General features: G+C 33.0%; 1 protein-coding gene across 8 annotated transcripts in view; it reads right to left on the bottom strand.

Annotated features, from left to right (window-relative positions):
• The window catches only part of CNTLN (centlein), a 376,749-nt gene that overhangs the window by 24,059 nt on the left and 330,948 nt on the right, over positions 1-21,742 (bottom strand). For 7 of the 8 annotated variants that reach the window (XM_079113162.1, XM_079113161.1, XM_079113157.1 and 4 more), the window contains 4 exons: positions 20,435-20,532; positions 18,831-18,957; positions 17,712-17,849; positions 17,194-17,379 (listed from right to left, as the gene is read on the bottom strand). In XM_079113162.1, the coding sequence (XP_078969288.1) occupies positions 17,194-17,379; positions 17,712-17,849; positions 18,831-18,957; positions 20,435-20,532 (549 nt within the window). Of the gene's footprint in view, positions 1-13,425; positions 13,649-17,193; positions 17,380-17,711; positions 17,850-18,830; positions 18,958-20,434; positions 20,533-21,742 lie in introns of those variants that run through there. The other variant, XM_079113163.1, reaches the window with a different exon arrangement.

Genomic DNA, 21,742 nt, shown 5'->3' with positions numbered 1-21,742 from the left:
TGGTTTCTGGTCTGATATTCAAGTATTTAATCCATTTCTAGTTAACTTTTGTGAATGGCAAAGATAGGGGTTCAATTTCATTCTCTGCATGTGGGTATCCAGTTTCAACAGCACCATTTATTAACCATATATTCATGGGTTTACTTCTGAGCTGTCTATTCTTTCTATTGGTATATGTGTTTGTTTTTAGCATACCGTTTTAATTACAAGAGCTTTGTAAATATTTCAAACCAAAAGGCATAATGCCTCCAACTTTGTTCTTCTCACTTATCATTGCTTTATCTACTTAAGGTATTTGGTGGTTCCATATAAACTTTATAATTTTTTCCATTTCTGTGAAAAATGTCATTGGGGTTTTTATAGGAATTGAATTAAATCTATAGATCACTTTGAGTACTAGGGCATTATAACAATATCAATTATTTTAGTCAGTAAAAATAGGATATCTTTCCATTTATTTGTGTCTTTTAAAATTGTTTTCATGAATAACTTACATTTTTCAGTAAACAGATCTTTCATTTTCTTGGTTAAATTTACTCGAAGTATTTTGTTTGTTTTGGTGCTATTGCAAACGGAATTGTTTTTCTTCTTTTTCGGAGAGTTTGTAGAAACCCACTGATTTTTGTAAGTTCATTTTGTAAACTGCAACTTTACTGAATTAATTTATACCAAGTTTTTGGTGGAGTCTTTAAGAGTTGTCTATATAAACAATTGTGTCATCTATAAAAAGAGACAATTTTTCTTCTGTCATGACTTGGATGGCTTTTAATTTCTTTCTTGTCTAATTGTTCTAGCAAGGACTCCAGTAATAAGTTAACTAAAAGCAGTGAGAATGGACACCTTTTGTTTTGTTCCTAATCTTAAGAGGAACCACTTGTAGCTTTTCACCATTGACTATGACATTAGCTGTCATATACGGTTTTCATTGTGTTAAGGTACATTCCTTGCATGATTTGTTGAAATTTTTTATCACAAAGGGGTGAATTTTGTAAAGTGCTTTTTTCTACATCCATTCCATGATCATATGATTTTCATCATTCATTTTACTAATGTGGTGTATCATGTGTTGAACCATCCTTGATCCCGGGATCATCTTGCATATCATGATGTTATGGTATTCTAATGTGCTTTTGAATTCAGTTTGGTAGTATTTTGTTGAGAATTTTTGTATCTATGTTCATCAATGACATTGGTCTGTAATTGTCTTTTCTTGTAGTATCCTTATATGACTTTAGTATCAGTATAATGCCAGCTCTGTAAACTAAGTGTGGAAGTATTTCCCCTTTTTAATATTTTGGAAGAATTTCAGAAAGACTGGCATCAATTTTTTCTAATTGTTTGGCAAAGTTTGCTAGGGAAGCTATATGGTCCTGGGTTTCTCCTTCTTGGGAAGATTTTGATTACTGATTCAGTTGCCTTATTTGTTATTGTCTGTTCAGATTCTATATTTCTTCATGAATCAGTTTTGGTAGGTGGTATTTTATGAGGAGTTTCCATTTCATAATTTCTTGGCATGTATTTTTTCACAGTATTCTCTTATTATGATTCTTTGCATTTTTCTTGTATCAACTGTAGTATTTCCTTTTTCTGTGGAATTTCATTTATTTGAGTTCTTTTTCTTGATTAACCTAGGTAAAGATATGTCAGTATTCTTTTTATTTATTTATATTTTTTTGGTTTCTATATATGTATATATTGTGAAATGTTTAAATCAGGTTAAACATATTTATCTCAAACATTTATCATTTCTTTTTTTCTTTCTTTTTTTTTTAATTAAAAATCATAAATTTACATAGGGCAATGTTATTTGATTCATTATTTTTTCCCCTTCCCCCCACCCCTCCCACCCTCTTTTCCCTCATACACTCCTTCCTTCCACCATTCTTACCACCCTCCTTATCCCTAACCCTAAACCTAACCCTAACCCTAACGCTAACCCCTCCTACCCCCCATTATATGTCCTCATCCGCTTATCAGTGAGATCATTCGTCCTTTAGTTTTTTGAGATTGGCTTATCTCACTTAGCATGATATCCTCCAATTTCATCCATTTGCCTGCAAATGCCATAATTTTATCACTCTTCATGGCAGAGTTATATTCCATTGTATATATATGCCACAGTTTCTTTATCCATTCATCAACTGAAGGGCATCTAGGTTGGTTCCACACTCTGGCTATGGTGAATTGAGCCGCTATGAACATTGATGTGGCTGTATCTCTATAGTATGCTGATTTTAAGTCATTTGGGTATAGGCCAAGGAGTGGGATAGCTGGGTCAAATGGTGGTTTCATTCGAAGCTTTCTGAGGAATCTCCATACTGCTTTCCAGAGTGGCTGCACTAATTTGCAACCCCACCAGCAATGTATGAGTGTACCTTTTTCCCCACATCCTCGCCAACACCTATTGTTGCTTTTATTCTTGAAAATCGCCATTCTAATTGGGGTGAGATGCAATCTTAGGGTAGTTTTGATTTGCATTTCTCTTATTACTAGAGATGTTGAACATTCTTTCATATATCTGTTGATTGCTTGTACATCTTCTTCTGTGAAGTGTCTGTTCATTTCCTTAGCCCATTTGTTGATTGGATTATTTGTATTCTTGGTGTAGAGCTTTTTGAGTTCTTTATAGATTCTGGAAATTAGCGCTCTATCTGAAGTATGAGTGGCAAAGATTTTTCTCCCACTCTGTAGGCTCTCTCTTCACATTACTGATAGTTTCCTTTGCTGAGAGAAAGCTATTTAGTTTGAATCTATCCCAGTTGTTGATTCTTGCTTTTATTTCTTGTGCTATGGGAGTCCTGTTAAGGAAGTCTGAACCTAAGCCAACAAGTTGAAGGTTTGGACCTACTTTTTCTTCTATAAGATGATTCTGAGGTCCTTGACCCATTTTGAGTTGAGTTTTGTGCAGGGTGAGAGATAGGGGTTTAATTTCATTCTGTTGCATATGGATTTCCAGTTTTCCCAGCACCATTTGTTGAAGAGGCTATCTTTTCTCCATTGCATATTTTTGGCACCTTTATCTAGTATGAGAAAATTGTATTTATTTGGGTTTGTGTCCATGTCCTCTATTCTGTACATTGATCTACCTGTCTATTTTGGTACCAACACCATGCCGTTTTTGTTACTATTGCTTTGTCATAGAGTTGAAGATCTGGTATTGCGATACCCCCTGCTTCGCTCTTTCTACTGAGGATTACTTTAGCTATTCTGGGTTTCTTATTCTTCCAGATGAATTTCATGATTGCTTGCTCTATTTCTGTAAGGTACATCATTGGGATTTTAATTGGAATTGCATTGAATCTGTATAGCACTTTTGGTAGTATGGCCATTTTGACAATATTAATTCTGCCTATCCATGAACATGGGAGATCTTTCCATCTTCTAAGGTTTCCTTTAATTTCTTTCTTTAGTGTTCTGTGGTTCTCATTGCAGAGGTCTTTCACCTCTTTTGTGAGATTGATTCCCAAGTATTTTTTTTTTTTTGATGCTATTGTGAATGGGGTAGTTTTCCTAATTTCTCTTTCTGAAGATTCATCACTTACGTATAAAAATGCATTGGATTTATGAGCATTGATCTTGTAACCTGCTACTTTACTGAATTCACTTCTGAGTTCTAAGAGTTTTCTGGTGGAATTTCCAGGTTCCTCTAAATATATAATCATATCATCAGCAAACAGGGATAGTTTGAGTTCTTCTTTTCCAATTCGTATCCCTTTAATTTCTTTGGTTTGTCTAATTGCTCTGGCTAGAGTCTCAAGAACAATGTTGAATAGAAGTGGTGAAAGAGGGCATCCCTGCCTTGTTCCAGTTTTTAGAGGGAATGCTTTCATTTTTTCACCATTTAGAATGATATTGGCCATGGGCTTAGCGTAGATGGCCTTTACAATGTTAAGGAATGTTCCCACTACCCCAATTTTTTCTAGTGTTTTGAGCATGAAGGGATGCTGTATTTTATCGAATGCTTTTTCTGCATCTACTGAAATAATCATGTGATTCTTAACTTTTAGTCTGTTGATATGCTGAATGACATTTATTCATTTCCAGATGTTGAACCAACCTTGCATCCCTGGGATGAAACCCACTTGATCATGGTGCACTATCTTTTTAATATATTTTTGTATGTGATTTGCTAAAGTTTTGTTGAGAATTTTTGCGTCGATGTTCATTAAGGATATTGGTCTGAAATTTTCTTTCCTCGAAGTTGTCTCTGTCTGGTTTAGGTATCAGGGTGATATTGGCTTCATAGAATGAGTTTGGGAGGGTTCCCTCCTCTTCTATTTCATGGAATATTTTGAGGAGCATTGGAATGAGATCTTCTTTAAAGGTTTTGTAGAACATGGCTGAAAACCCATCCGGTCCCGGACTTCTCTTTGTGGGTAGGCTTTTGATGACCTCTTCTATTTCATTGCTTGAAATTGATTTATTTAAGTTGTGTATGTCCTCCTCATTCAGTTTAGGTAATTCATATGTCTCTAGAAACTTGTTGATGTCTTCGAGGTTTTCTGTTTTGTTGGAGTATAGATTTTCAAAATAGCTTCTAATTATGTTTTGTATTTCACTCGTGTCTGTTGTGATATTTCCTTGTTCATTCCGAATTTTAGTAATTTGAGTTTTCTCCCTTTTTCTCTTTGTTAGTGTGGCTAAGGGTTTATCAATTTTGTTTATTTTTTCAAAGAACCAACTCTTTATTTTGTTAATTTTTCCGATTGTTTCTTTTGCTTCAAGTTCGTTGATTTTGGCTCTGATTTTAACTATTTCCTGTCTTCTACTACTTTTGGTGTTGTTCTGCTCTTCTTTTTCTAGGGCTTTGAGCTGTAGTGTTAGGTCGTTTATTTGTTGATTTCTACTTCTTTTGTTGAATGTGCCCCATGAAATAAATCTTCCTCTAAGTACTGCTTTCATAGTGTCCCAGAGATTTTGATATGATGTGTCTTTGTTCTCATTTACTTCTAAGAATTTTTTAATTTCCCTCCTGATGTTTTGTTATCCATTCATCATATAATAGTGTATTATTTAATCTCCAGGTATTGGAGAAGTTTCTGTTTTTTATTCTGTTATTTATTTCTAATTTCAATCCATTATGATCTGATAGAATACAAGGTAGTATTCTCTATCTTCTTGTATTTGCTAACAGTAGCTTTGTGGCATTAAACATGGTCTATTTTAGAGAAGGATCCATGTGCTGCTGAGAAGAAAGTGTATTCATTCTTTGTTGGATGGTATATTCTATATAAGTCAGTTAAGACTAAATTGTTGATTGTGTTATTGAGATCTATGGTTTCTTTATTTTTGTTAGGACAATCTATCCAGCGGTGAGAGAGGTGTGTTAAAATCGCCTAGTATTATTGTGTTGTAGTCTATTTGATTTCTGGAATTGAGAAGGCTTTGTTTGATGTCCACAGATGAGCCAATGTTCGGGGCATAGATATTTATGATTGTTATGTCTTGCTGGTTTATGCTTCCCTTAAGCAGTATGTAATGTCCTTCTTTATCCCTTCTGACTAGTTTTGGCTTGAAGTCCACATTATCTGAAATGAGGATGGATACTCCAGCTTTTTTGCTGTGTCCGCGTGCATGGTATGTTTTTTCCCATCCTTTCACCTTTAGTCTATGGGTATCTCTTTCTATGACATGAGTCTCTTGCAGGCAGCATATTGTTGGATTTTTCTTTTTAATCCAATCTGCCAGTCTATGTCTTTTGATTGATGAGTTCAGGCCATTAACATTCACAGTTATTATTGTGATATGATTTGTATTCCTAGTCATTGGACTCATTTTTGTTTTTTGACATGATTTGGTTTCTCCTTTATTTGGCTATTCCTTTAGGCTAGTTCCTCCTGTTGCTGATTTGCATCGTTGTTTTTCATGTCTTCCTCATGGAATATTTTGCTCAGAATGTTCTGTAATGCCGGCTTTCTTTTTTTAAATTCCTTTAACTTTTGTTTATCATGGAAGGATCTTATTTCATAGTCAAATCTGAAAGTAAGTTTTGCTGGGTATGAGATTCTTGGTTGGCATCCGTTTTCTTTCAGAGCTTGGTAAATGTTGTTCCAGGCCCTTCTAGCTTTTAGGGTCTGGATTGAAAAATCTGCTGATATTCTTATTGATTTCCCCCTGAATGTAATTTGATTCTTTTCTCTCGCGGCCTTTAAAATTTTGTCTTTATTTTGTATGTTAGGTATTTTCATTATAATGTGCCTTGGTGTAGGTCTGTTGTAATTTTGTATATTTGGAGTCCTATAAGCCTCTTGTACTTGGTTTTCCATTTCATTCTTCAGATTTGGGAAATTTTCTGATATTATTTCATTGAATAGATTGTTCATTCCTTTGGTTTGTTTCTCTAAGCCTTCCTCAATCCCAATAATTCTTAAATTTGGCCTTTTCATGATATCCCATAATTCTTGTGGATTCTGTTCATGATTTCTTACCATCTTTTCTGTTTGGTCAACTTTGTTTTCAAGATTAAATATTTTGTCTTCAATATCTGAGGTTCTGAATTTCAGGTGTTCTATCCTATTGGTTATGCTTTCTATGGAGTTTTTAACTTGGTTTATTGTTTCCTTCATTTCAAGGATTTCTGTTTGGTTTTTTTTCAGTATCTCTAACTCTTTATTGAAATGATCTCTTGCTTCCTGTATTTGCTCTTTTAACTGTTGATTGGTGCAATCATTTAATGCCTGCCTTTGCTCTTTCATCTCCTCCTTCAGTGCCTGCATTTGCTCTTTCATCTCCTTGTTTGCTTCCCTGATTGTTTTAATTATGTACATCCTGAACTCCCTTTCTGACATTTCTTGTGCTGTTCTGTCATTGGGTTTTATTGATATAGTATATAGGTTTGTTTGGGACATTTTCTTCCCTTGTTTTCTCATATTGGTCAGATGTCAGTGGGACTCTGTGATATTGTAGGTTTCCTCTATTGGCTTATAGTGTCCCTGTAGATTTCCAGTGTATCACCTCCCAGCCTTCAGTAGCCTGAAGTCTTGGAGTAACTTGATAATGCAGTGCTTCCGAAGAACGCTGCCCCTAGCCCGCTATTGGTTCCAGGGAGAGGGACCTGGAGAGGTCTCTGGCTGCCCTACCCTGGTCCCAGAGGCTGCTTGCGGGTCGGAGGTCTCTGCTGGCTTGGGGACTTGTGGTTGGCTCTGTGTAGAAAGGCTCTCACTGGGCGGTGTGCTCCGAGAAGCTAGCCTAGAAAGGCGCTTTCTGCTGGAGGGAGCCGGGCTGCTTGGGGAAGTCCCTGGGTGCCCTGCCCTGGTCTCTGAAGCAAGCTCCAGTTTTCTTTTTAAACAAGTCAGCTCTAATTTTGTTAATCCTTTGTAATATTATTCTATACTTTAATTTATATCTTCTCTAAACTTTATTATTTCCTTCTTTCTGATTGCTTTGGGTTTGGTTCTTCATTTTCTGGCTCTTGGAAATATAAAGTTAGGTTATTTATTTGATAACTCTGACTTAATGTAGGTGTTTATAGCTATAATCTTTATAATGTTTTTGCTGCATCCCTTACATTTTGGTGTGTTTTCTTTCTATTTTCTTTCTCCTCAAAATATTTTCTCATTTACCTTCTGATTTTTTTCTTTGAATGAAAATTGTTCAGGAGTGTGTATTTAATTTCTAGATATGTATTTATTTTCCAGTTTTCCTCCTGTAATTGATTTGTAGTTTCTTTCTATTGTGATCAGAAAAGAAAAGTGATATGACTTCAATCTTCTTGAATTTACTAAGATCTGTTTTGTGGCCAAACATCCAAACTATCCAAACTAGAACTAGAAAAAATTCTACTTTCACCTGAGAAGAAAGTATATTCTGCTGCTTTTGGCTGTTAGGACCATTTGATCTATACTGCTGTTCAGATCTACTGTTGTGTTATGGTTTTTCTGTCAGGATGGTGTCTCTATTTTTGAGACGGGGGGTTCTAAAGTACTCTAATATTGTTGCATTGCCTCTTATTTCTCCTTTCAGTCTTGACAGTATTACTTTCTATTTTTATGTGCTCTAGTCTTTGGAGTATATTTATAATTATTATATCTTCTTGATGAACTGATCCCTCTACCATGATATGACCTTCATTTTCTTTTCTATTACTTGAAGTTTATTTTGTCTATTATAAATATAGATATTTGTGCTCTTTTTTGATTACAGATGTATGAACATCTTTTTCCATTCCTTTGATTTCAGCCTATGTGTGTCTTTAAAACTAAAATGAGTCTCTTATAGGAAGCACACTGCTGGATATTAATTTTTATCCACTCCATCACTTAAGGTCTTTTGACTAGGAAGTTTATTCTATTTACATTTAAAGTCATTATTAACAGGTAAGAACTACTATTTTCATTTTGTTGTTGTTCTGACTGTAGTTTATTCATTCTTTCTTCTTCTCATGGTGTCTTTCTTTATAATTTGATAAACTTTTGTTGCTGCATTCTTTGATTTCTTTCCTTTAATCATTTGTGTGTCTACTTTGGATTTTTCCTTGTGAATACCATGTAAGCCTTACATAGTTATAACTGCTTATTTTAAGCTGTTAACTTTGATCAGACACAAAATCCCAATACTTCTTACTTCTCCCCTCACAGTTTAGATGATGTTATAATTTATATTTTTGTATTTTGTATCTAATAGCAAATTATTGCCATTATAGGTTTTTAATATTTTTTTTAAAAACATGTAAGACTTAACAGTGATCTTTTTCTAAAAATATTTTTTAGTTGTAGATGGACACAATAGGTTTTTATTTTATTTTATTTTTATGTGGTACTGAGGATCAAACCCAGTGCCTCGCATATGGGGTGCAAGTACTCTACTACTGAGCGATAGTCCCAGTCCTTAACAGTGATCTTTGTAACACTATTAAAATGTTAGAGAACTTCAACTCAGAGTCTATGTTTAATATTACTAATTAGAGTTCTTTCATTTCAGCCTGAAGAACTCTCTCCAGAATTCTTCGTAAGCCATGTCTAGTGGCCATAAACTTCCTCCACTTTTGTTTGACAAAATTTTTATCTATCCCTCATTCTCAAGGACAGCTTTGCTGACTAGAGTATTCTCGATTGGCAGCTTTGTTTCTTTTAATGTTTGGAATATTAAATATTTGGAATATATCATTCCATGTTCTCCTGAACTGCAAAGTTTCTGCTGAGAAATCCCCTGGTAGTCTTATGAGGGCTCCCTTTCTTACTGTAGCTCCCTTAATGTGATGAGGTACTTTTTTCTTGCTCCTTTCAAAATTTTCTATTTGTTTTTGAATTTTCACAACTTAATTATAAGTTTCCTATTGTAGCCTTTTCAAGTTCAATCTTTTGGGGAATTTTGGGTCTCATGAAACTGTATGTCACTTCCCCAAATTTTGAGAGTTTTCTGTCATTATTTCTTTGAATGGACTTTATATCACTTTCTCTTTCTCTTCTAAAATGCCTACAATGTATATATTGTTGAGTAATGGTATAATATAAGTTCTATGGTTTTCTTCACTCTTTTTCATTATTTTCTCTTTGCAGCTCTGAATGAATAATTTCAAATGCTATGCCTTTGATTTTACTGAATCTTATTTATGCTTGATCAAGTATGCTATTGAAGTTCCCTATTGAATTTTTCAGTTTGGTCTCAGTATTCTTTATCTCTAGGATTCTTTTTAAAAAGTTGTTTACTACTTCCTTGTTGAATTTCACATTTTGCTTATGCATTGTTTTTCTAATTTCATCTAGTCATCTGTCATATTTTTTTATTGTTCATTCAACTTCTTTAAGAGGACTAATATGAAATGTTATTCAGTTGACAGATCTCTATTCCTTTAGGGTGAGTCATTGAAGTTTATTAAATTTCTTTAGTGGTGTCATTTCCCCCTAATTCTTCACCTTCCATGTTACCTTACATTGGTGTCCTCACACTTTACAGAGCAGCCACTGCTTCCAACACTTACAGATGGTAGAAAGAGGCCTTTACCAATCAGTCCAACTTTGAGGTCTAGATGGGCCAGCAGGCATCCATGAGTAGGTAGTGCCAGTTGTAAGGTTCTCTACTTGGGCAGGCATGCTGCCCATACTCTGAGGTCAGGTGGAGTTGCTGGCTAGGATTTGCAGTAAGGCTGAGTTGCTGACTAGGACCCATGACTGTCCCCAGTCAGGCAGGGTCATGGGCTATACTCCTTGGCCATGTTATGCTAAAGGTCAAAGCGTGTAATTGGAGAGGATTGCAGGCTACTCTCCATATTTGCACCTTGCTGGGGTAGTGATCAAGTGATTTTGGTAATGAAATCCATGTTCAGGTAGGGCTGCACTGAGCTCCATAATCAGCCAGAGCCACAAGTTGTACCCTGTGGTTGGGTGGAGTCACTTGGATGGTTTCCCTGCCTGGTTGGGGCTGCTGCCTTTAATCTAAGTCAGAGTTTAATTTAGTCAGAGTTGCTACCAGTCACACTCATCAGAGTGGCCACAGGCTTTGCTCCATATTTGAGTGGGGCTACAGGCTGAGCTCTAAGATCAGGTTAAATCACTGGTTGTGTTCTGTGGTTTGGGAAGGTTAATGGCTGGGTTCTTTGCCCAAGTTTGGACTAGGCTCATAAAATGGGCAAGACTCTGGGCTGGGCTGCACAGACATGTAGTATGACTGGCTGGGCTCCCTGGATGGTTGAAGCCCAGGCTGTGCAGAAATACCAGGTTGGCCCTCTGCCAAGGTAGGACCTTATCAAATATGTTTATAAAGAAAAAAGTATTATGTACACATTTTAAGATTCCTGTGAATTCTTCACTGATTCCATTTTTGTTGTTTTGTATTATTTATTTATTTATTTATTTTTTTTTTTTCTCAAACATCTTTATTTGAAAGTGAAGTTTTGGTTAAATTTCAAAGGTTTGACACTCTCACTATTCATTTTGAACCAGTTCATGAGCTCACATTTTATTTCTTCCTAACTCTAAATCATACAGAGTTTAGGATTTCTAAGTGGATAAATTTTGGCCACTTATTTTGTTAAATCATAGGTATATTATGCCATATGCATGATAAATAGCCAAAATGACTTTTGGTTTTTGAATGTATTGAACTTTGTGGCTTAAGATGTAAATGGCTTCTGTGAATGTTCTAGATGGATTTGAAAAGAGTTACATTTTGTCTATTTCAACTATTGAATTCTGAGTATAGTAGATTATTCTACATCATGGTAAATATATCTATGGATTCACCAATTTTTTTTTATATTGTTATCAGATTTTTTAAACATGTTTCAGGATCATAAGGATTCATGACATTTATATTTTCTTTGCATAATATTCATTATAATTAATATGAAACAGCCCATTTTTTTTGTCCCTTCTAATGATGAAGAATAGTTCCAATATCTGAAGACATTGTCAAAATAAGAATATTTTCTTGGGTGTACATTTCTTCTTACAGCTTATTCTACTTTCAATCTTTATAATTTATTGCAATCAACCAGAAGTGGTGTTCAGGAGACATAAAGTAAACTATTCCATTTTGATCTTACTATGTCTACTAATCCAGCCTTTTAAAATTTAGTTTTCCAGTCTTTATCAATGAGCTTTTGTCTATGTTAGCTAGCTACTTACAATTTTGAGTTTCATTGAATTATTATGGATTGATTAGACTTTTTTCCAGGAGGATTAGATTGCAAGAAGGTGATAATTGGCTATTCAGATACTCTGGAGTCACCATTATCATCAGAGTTTCCTGAATAATTAATGTAGTTTTTAACAGCTTTAAAAAAAAATTATAAAGAAAAGAGGTTTTGGATCATTGTTCTAGAAGTCCAAGGTTAAGAAACTGCATTGGGTGATGGTCCTTCTGCAGAATACCAAGGGCCTCACAGAAAGAGACAGGGAGTACACAAGTATTATGTGTGTTTTTAGAGCTTTTCAAACAGCTTTATAATGATATAATAAAGTAATGCATTTTATTAAGAACCTTTCTCTAAAAACAGCTGTAATTTTCCTTTTTTTTGGGGGGGGGAGGGGGTACCAGGAATTGAACTCAGGGGCACTTTACCACTGAGCCACATCCCCAGTCCTGTTTTGTATTTTATTTAGAGACAGGGTCTCACTGAGTTGCTTAGCACCTCACCATTGCTGAGGCTGGCTTTGAACTTGAAATCCTCCTGTCTCAGACTCCCGAGCTGCTGGGATTACAGGCGTGCGCCACGGTGCCTGGCTCCTTTTTTAGTATAATAGGATTAAGAGAGTTAATTCAAATTAAATTATATCATAAAACTGTTTTTTTTAATTTAAAAAACATTTTTTTTTTACTTGTAAATGGACACAATATCTTTTTATGTATTTATTTTTATGTGGTGCTGAGGATGGAACCCAGTTGCCTCACATGTGTGAGGCAAGCGCTAAGCACTAAGCTACAGACCCAGCCCCTATCACAGAACCATTTAGAAAACATAATTAAGAGACTAGATCTGTGCCAAAGAATGAACAACTGTATGCTGTAATGCTCCATAAGTGTCTATAATAAGGAAGCAAGAAACTTATATGACCAAAATATCAGACTAAATCTCATCAAAGCAATATACATTGATAAGGAAACCACTTCCACTTCTAAATATTGTTCTTTGGTTGTTATGTATTTCATAGTGAACCAAAAAAACACTGAGAAGATAGAGTCTGGTATATGACTCTTACATACAAGCACATTAAGTAGCCTATGTATTCGGGTTGAGTCAAACTGAGCAAATACTTCTAGAAATTTCCCTAGTGTGTTTTAGTCAGTTATTAGGAGAATTCAAAGCCTCAGATCTGCCACATATATCCAGCCCAGATGCTCAAAACACTTGATTTCACCCCAGGGCAAAATTCTGTATTCAAGACTAGATCTAGAACAGATGGCTACACCACCTCTTTTATAATCTGGTTATGTCCCATGAATAAATGAAAAGACTAAAGGGAACATACATTCCACAACAGGGCCAGAACAAACATTAGTACTATTAATACTACTAATAATATTTATTAAGTACTTTTGTGTATATGATACCCTAATAAGCTCTGTATAGAATGAGTTTTGAAGATTATAATGTTCTATGTAAGAACAATGTACATTCCTTAACCATGTTCATTAAGGAATGTGAATAATTCTTGTCTTCCAAGAGCTTTCAATATGAGCAGTAACTATGAATCTAGGACCATTCTTGAAGTAGATATAAGATCAATACCTCAAGAATTTAAAAAATTAAGTTAGGTGCCAGTGCTATGAGGAAAACAGATGACAATGCTCCTGGCTTCAAGCTGACTATAATCTACTTAAAAAGAAAAATATAAGAGTTTACAAATTATATGTTAATTTATGAGTTACACATAAAAATTGTTCAGAAAATAAATAAGAAAAATTCTACTACTACTATTATTACAACAACAGCAATATAACATAATTGATATTTAGTTCTTTTGGTATATTAGGCATAGGTATTTTAAGTGTATTAGGCACTCTTCTCATTGGCTATGATAACTTATTTAAATCCTAACCACAGGCATGTTCCATTATTACAATTGTTTTATAGGTGGGGAAACTGGATGCACATGATAAAGTCACTTGCCTGAGATCACACAGCTAATAAGTGGCAGAGTTGAGCTCTATCCTCTTAAACACAGAATTAAAGGGACTGCTCATATAAGAGTAAGGCACTGAGCTAAATCTGAAAGGAGAAAGCAAAGGGGAGAGAGGAGAGAGCATTTTGAGTGAAAAGCAGAACTTGAGCAAAAGCAGAGAATTAAGTACAATATGGGTGAAAGTTGGAGAGTAGAGGGAAAGATTAGATTCTAGGCAGAAGAGCAATTATGGAAGATCTTAACTCTTTTAAAAAGGTGGAAGCTTAGGTCTAATGTAACTAATGCAATAGGATTTAGGAAGTCACTGATGTTATGCTGCTTCAGAGAGTAACTCCTGAGCAATTTTTCTGGTCCTAGGGTCATCCACATAAGGAAGAGAAAGAGGCTGATCATCCCTTTCTTAATACTCAACCAACCAGTGTTAGCCAATATTTCTGGGTTTAGTATTAATTTGTTAGTGGCCCTTGAATACAAAAACCAATTACATAGCAGAAGTGGTACTAGTGTCAACTGCACATGGTCCTAAAACACAGCTAAGAAAAATAAATGTCAAATTTCCATTAGAATTTAGGAGTTGTACAGATGTTACCATAATGCCAAATTGGTAGGTATTTTGTTATACAGAGTCAATTGTTAAAAAAAAAAATTAAGGTCATGTCTCTAAAACTGTTTATATATATATAATAATTACTTAGTTAACTTATAACATGCAGCTTATTGGGTCCAACCCAACCAGGATTTTGATTTAATAAATTTGGGACCCAAACATTACTTATTTAATTTAAATATGAAAGAAGCAGATGATTCTGATGTAGGCAGTCTAAATGCTAAATTGAAACAAAGTATTACAATTCTGAAAAAGTACTAAATACAGTTTATTCATACCTGTAATCTTCCCATTATATAAGCTTTAAGAAGTTAATTAAAAAGCCATGCAATTCTGAATTTATCTATTAAGACATCTACACTTTGTATCACTGTTGGTGAACAATATGAAGGTCCAATATGTCACCACTGAATAACAGTAGTTTAGATACTTCATCATTCAACATCATTCACATTGTTGGACATAAATAAAAATATGGATTTTTAAGGATAATTTTTGATAATCTATTTTGTGTGGAGAAATATAACCATTACTTTATACACTTCATCAAGTGTATAACAATTGATCATGAAATGAATTTAGTCATGAAATGCAGTATTCTATTGTGAAAACTTCTGATTTTCACTTATCCTTCCTTCTCTTTAACAATGCCATATTCAAAGAATATTTCAATAAAAACAATAATTAGCATTTTGAATGCATCTTATATATATTTCGTATTTTAAATCATGGTTAAAAATATAACAAACTAAATCCTAAGCTGAACAGAAAATAGGAAAACAAAAGCTGGTGAAGCTTATAGTCATAATAAAAATGGTGCTACCTAATGAGTAAAACAGTGACGATATTCAATGAGAAGATGTATCATAACCAAGTACTTGGAAGAAAATGACATTTAAATTAGGAAAGGGTAAATTACATTTACTAAAATTAATGCTTTGCAATTATTCAGCATCCTCTGAGGGACGTATTGGCTTGACTTCACACCAATTGAAACCTTCACTAAAAGAGCTAAAATGTTTTATTTCATTCATTTTGTAGATTTTTTAAAATAAGAAAACTCCCAAGGTAGTTCTGATTTTCAGAAAAGCAAAGTAAGGGATTTCCTTAGGATTAGTGGCATACAATGTTGTAGGCGCCTATTTTTAGGGGAATGAAAAATATAACATTATAAATAATGCTAGTTTTTTGCTAACTAATATCCAATAATAAGCCCAGAAATGTTATTACTTACAAATAAGATCAGTAGTTAGGGACATTTAAAAATATTCTAATATATATTGAGCTGAATATCTTTTTCTACTGAAATGCCTTAAGAGATGCCCAACTACTGACCCATCTAAAAAGAGAGACTAAAAAAATAACTAATTTGAGAACACAAACATTAATGTATCTAGAATTGTATTATTTTAAGTTTAATATGTATTTATACAGTAAGGTCTGAATGAGTGGTTCAAATGGTAGTGGGTCTTTTAGGAAAGAAGAGAGATACCATAAATTGAAAACATTTTATACATATAAATGCATATATCCTACTAGGATATGACTACTTTTAATAATATATGCCATCTGAAGGAAAAGAGTAAAGAACTCAGTCTCATTAAAGATCAGGGGGGAAAAGAATACTAAGATTTGGGGGAAAGGGGAGAAAGGAAATAGTTACTCTCCTATCAATTATTTTGTTCTTACTTTTATAGGCCAAAAGTATCATTGAAATTTTACATTCCTATGCAAACACTATGATCTACTTTGTGTACAACCAGAGAAATGAAAGTTGTACCTCATTTGTGTACAATGAATCAAAATAAAAAATAATAATAAAAAAATGTGCAGTCAAAAAAAAATTCCACATTCCTAATGAAACTCACTTTGATTAGTTAGTGATTACTATTGTGCTCCCATTCTTTGCAAAGCACTGAATGCTGCCATACTGATAAAAGATTAATAAAATATTGTCCCTGATGTAAAGGAACTCATCATGGTCTATCTAATGGCAACAAATACGCTTACTGACAATACAAAAAAGAACAAAAACACTGAACAGAGTTTAAACAATTCACAGTAAAATCAAAAGAAGCACAACAATTGCAGACTCCTAGCTCTTAGTGTTAGCTCTGTATTCACAGCTGTTTTTCCTTGGCCTCTCTAGAAGGTTAAGGGAAGAATTCTGTTAATCATGTGGGATCAAAGTACAGACTAGAAGTCTCAAAGTTCCTTACAAAAACTTCAAGCTACCTTTTTAGCTCCATATCTGCTCCTACTCCATCATTGAAGGTTTGATAGTTCCTTGTGCAGCCAATTCCTAAGCTGTTTGGGGGTTCTTCACCTTTTTAGGTCATTTCTAGATGGTACACCCTATGCCATCATTTATCTAAGCACTTAAGTATCTTCTCTTTGTTCTGCTAAGTCTCTACTCATTCCATGTTTTGAAGTTTGTAGACTGAACTTAAGATGTCCCCTAGCTTCAATGAATATGACTTTTCTGTTTGTTATTCTTGCTTGGGTGATTTTCAAAATGAAACTAGAGTGGAAATGACTTAATTCTTTTATATCAAACCAATCTTGATTACTATAATTTTGCTACTATACTGACATTAATGGAAGTGGATTTTTTTTTTTGCTACTGAAGATTGAACCCAGGGGTGCTTAACAACTGACCCACATTCCCAACCCCTTATTTTTTTATTTTGAGACAGAGTTTTGTTAAGTTGCTTATGGTCTCGCTGAATTATTGGGGCTGGTCTCAATCTTGTGAATTCCTGCCTCAGTCTCTTGAGTCATTGAGATTACAGGTGTGTGCCACTAAAATCAGCCACTAAGTGGAAAATTTTAAATTCAAACTATAAAAATAAATCTTTCATAGACACTATTTTGAACAATAGTACACATAAGGGAGGAGAAAGTGCTTTGTGGGTTAGAAAAGCAGTGAGTAACTTTACAGTGTTACCCAAATCATCTGAAGTAGGTCACTGCTTCATCTGCCTGAAGTATAATACAAAATTAGTAAACCACAATAATTCGAACCTTTACAAATATGGTGAACTCTTCCACTTTCTCATTGGCTAACAGCAATTTCTTCTGTGCACCTTCCAGAACCTGCTCACTTTGTAGAGCTAATCCTTGAAGTTGTTTAGATGCTGCTGTTTCAATTTCTGCCATTGCTGATTCAGTTTCATTTATTTTTGAGATCAGGAGAGTAAGCTTGAGATCCTGCAAAAATCAGTAACCATAAAATAAAAAAAAAATTCATGAATAGGTTTGGAACAGTTACACATATCAGACAAGGAAAGATTTCATTACTTTATATATTGTTTATTTTTATTTGGGTAAAATTAATGATTATTTTTGCTTATTTTCACTAACAAAGCATTATCTTTAATATTAAATAAATTCTTGGTATTTCTTTTAGAGATATAATGTTCTTTGCAGTTAAGTTTTTCACTATCTCATGGCAGTTTGGGGAGAAAAAAGTGACAATGTTAGAAATGAAAAAGACATCACTATATTCTCTATATCCAGACTAAAACGTCCTAAGATCATACCTTTTTTTCTAAGTCCTCTTTAGTTTTCTGATACATCTGTTCATATTGTGACTTCTCTTTTACAGCAACATTAAGTCTCTGCTTTAGTGAATCAATGGATACCTTCTTATTGGAACATTCTTCAGTTAATGTCTTTACCTACAGTGAAAGTATAAAAATAATTATCCTTGGTGAAGGCTTTCCAGTACAATGTTATATTTCTTTAATCAGAAACTAAATGAATGAACGAATGAATGAATGAGTACACTTACATTTATTGTCTCATAAAATTGTTATCAAATTCAATAATTCCATTTGCAGAACTCATAAGCAAAACTAGCAATCCTTAAACCAATAACAAAAATCAAAATTGCACAAAAAATTTAAGAATATATGTACTGGAATATTAAATAATAACACATTTATTATATATTTCAAAGAATAACAGGAGAAATAGGTTTTCTTTTTCAGTTTAATGCCACTAAAGATAAATAATTACTTATTCAAAGATTGCAAAGGTCTATCTGAAATGATTACTAAAGTTAAAAATCTAACAAAATTTAAAGGATAACATTGAAATCCTGAAAAAATTATCATTTATGTGGGTGTATGAAGAAATAGAAAATCCATATGCATTTGTCATAGTCACATAAAATTTTCTTTTAAATCATGTGAGCTCATAGATACTTAAGATTTTCAACTTCAATGAGGAAAGTAAAGGAGATGCTCTTTCAGTAGTGAATAAAATATAGTGAAAGCCAAAGTACAACTGCCTTATGAATTGTGCAAATACCACCTTTTTTGTTTTTGAAACAAAACATTTCTAGTTTGGGGTCATATTATAAAGCTGTTTTAAATAAAATGAGTTTCCCATATGCGTTGAATTAAGTATACAAGAGAAAATGTATACTTTGGAAAGATCTTCTGATAGCTATCAATTTTCAAAAAATTCAGAAATATTTATTCTATTGTTATGAATTGTATTTTAAATAAAATACCAAATAAAATGTAATTATGTGGTCCAGAAGTATTAAATATTTCAAAATTAAACTTATCTTCTCATTCAATAGTTGCAAATAGAAACAGAATGTGTGGTTACAGTATGTGTGAGATTTTGGAATCTTGAATTTTAAATATTACCTTTTTTTCAAGATTTTCTAACATTTCACTAAAACTCTCATTACTTTCTGAATTAACTCTCTGTCGAAATTTCAAGTCCTCTATTAAATGTCTTTTCATAGTTATGTTCCTCTCCATTCGAGACATCCTTGAAAGGAAGAAAAGATATTTTATCCAGAGAACAGAAAATACTTTATTTTCCATGTTACCAATGTTATACCTGTTAATTTTAAAATGCTATCTGATGTTAATGAAACTATAAATTAGTAAAATAAATTGCACTGCATAAAATATTACTCTATTTTAAGTAAAATCTACAATGCAGTTGTGATTTGGTTATTATAGTATAACACATATACATTAAAACAAAAGAAAGATTAACTGAGAAAGATTATTAAAATTTATGAAAACCTGAAATATATGTTAATGACATTTTTGCATTGCTTAGGAAAACTGAAGTGATGCTTAAAGACAATCAAAAGGTGAACAGTGTTAGGAAAATATCTAAACATATAAATCTTGTAACATGCAAAGAAACTAAAATCAGGCACAATATCTTCTGATTTAATGTCATTTGATATGGAATTCACCTATTGGTTTAGCTTAAGATAATGAAATGATAAGTATAAAATGGTGGATGCAGTGTTAACTACTACTACCATTGTTGCTACTTCTCTTGCTACCACTAATTAACTATAAAAGTGACAATAACTAATATTTATTATTTACTGACTGGCTTATTATGTGCCAGTCACTATTATAAGTGGTTTGTATGTATTAACTAATTTATTCCTCTTAAGAACCTTTTTAATTAATACTATTAAATTGAGACATAAAGCTAGCATATGGAGAAGCCAAGTTTCAAATAGTGTTTCTCAGAGCCCTCATTGTTAAATTATAAGCAAGACCACCTCTTAATCTATGAATAAACTTCAAGATATTCTCAATCAAAAATATTGACAAATCTTTTTGTCTAATAGTTTTACCTGTTAATATCACTTTGGACAGATATTCACCTACAATGTGGTTGGTATACAGACATGTGTATAAGACATATATCTCAAATTTATCTGTGATGAATGAAATTGTATGCACACATATCATCACCTATAAACTCTACTGCAGCTATAAATGATATACAAAGAAGTTCAGTGGGAGCATTTAAAACACCTTTTTTTTTTTTTTAAATTGATAAACGCTAAAGGTACTTCCAGTTATTTTAAATACAAACAAAACTTTCCTTTTTCCACATTAGATTTATAAACTTAGGAATTAAACCAACTAAGTATCCATTTATATTTTTTGTCAAATATTTGCAACACTTGAAATATTTTTATCTATAGTCTCAAAGTCATTAATTTACATTTACTCAAAATTATATGTTTAATAAGGGAAATCTAACAGTATTCCTACCTTAACTAAAAATAGTAACCAATTTGCCATGAATCCTGCTATGTGTAGCATTTCTTAAATTTCCATCTTATATAGGTCTAAACATGAACTAAGAAAGTAAAATTCCATGATTAATGATATGTTGGTATTGTTTTTTTGGAATGCAAAGTTTAACAGATTTGATTACCACTAGGTGGCACCAAATACAATGGATAGAAATATGAAAAACCTACTTTTCATGCATTTCCTTTATGTGTTCTTCTTTAGCTAGGAGTTCAGATTTCAGAGACTTCACACTTGATGACTGCTTAGTGAGTTCATTAGTTGCATTCTAGATTAAAAATAGACATGAATTTCAATATACCTTTCAATCTTGATCTAAAGCAAAATAAACACCATTCTCAAGAAGAGTAATAAATTTATAATAATTATGGTGAACAATAATTAAAATGAACATTTAAAAAATTTAAGTGCTTTTATATTTTCTAACAGACACAATATAGTAATACTAAGATGTTTATATAGTTTGCCAGAGCACAGAGGAACACAATCATATAACAAACGCATAGTACATGCTGCAAATACTTATAGGAAATATGAATTATCCTAGTAAAACATAAATGTATGAGTAAGAACTCTGATGGCATAATAATATCATTTAAATGAATACTAGATTTACTAGCAACCTAAAATAGACTAAATATGGTCACAAATAATTTGCTGCTCTTCCAATCAAGTGGTGGATTTCATTTCTCAAACCATTGAATCTAGTCTGGCCTATTATTAGTTTTCACCAAAAGAATTTATCAGAAATGACGCAGCAAATTTTTAAGTCTTAAAGTCTTGTGTCTTTCACCCTCTTGGAATGCTTCCGTGGTATTCCCCTTGTAAGGAAGGCAATTGAAAGGCATGTGAAAAAGTATAAAGACACCTTAGTTGACCACCAGCAGACCAAGTAACAAATCTGAGTGGAACTATCTTGGACCTTTCAGCCAGGTAAATAAATCTTTGGAATAGTTCTTCCACTAATTTTCTAAATAAACTGTTTCATTTAGAACTACTCCTAGGTTTGAATGTTTGAAAATGGCATTTTTTTTTTTTAATTTGAAAGGATGACATCATCAATCACACAAGGAAAGTGCATTAAATTCATCATACCAACTTTAATATTGTATTGATAGCACATGTGAAATTAAAATTTGAAAGTTTAATTTTTACATAAATGTAATCTTAAGTTTTCTTAAAAACCCAAAGAGCTACCTCAACACATACTTATTTTGAATGTTGTAAATTTTGATCAAATGTGTTTAACATAAACTAAATTTTCACTACCTTTTGCATGTTTACAGAGACATACAATGTCCTGTTTCTAGGACTGCTATAAGGTATGCCATACTAGTGAATTTACCAAATAATTGAAATTTTTACTTAAATATTAATCTTGATTTGTTTCATGGATGATTGTTCATTCAGTTAGAAATATACCATCCATGATTATGCTAAAATGATGGTTATAAATATTATCACTATATTAATTATAT

This window comes from Sciurus vulgaris (genome assembly GCF_902686455.1).
Source record: "Sciurus vulgaris genome assembly, chromosome: 15".
NCBI classification, from domain to species: Eukaryota; Metazoa; Chordata; class Mammalia; order Rodentia; family Sciuridae; genus Sciurus; species Sciurus vulgaris.
This window is presented reverse-complemented; position numbering and strand designations above follow the sequence as displayed.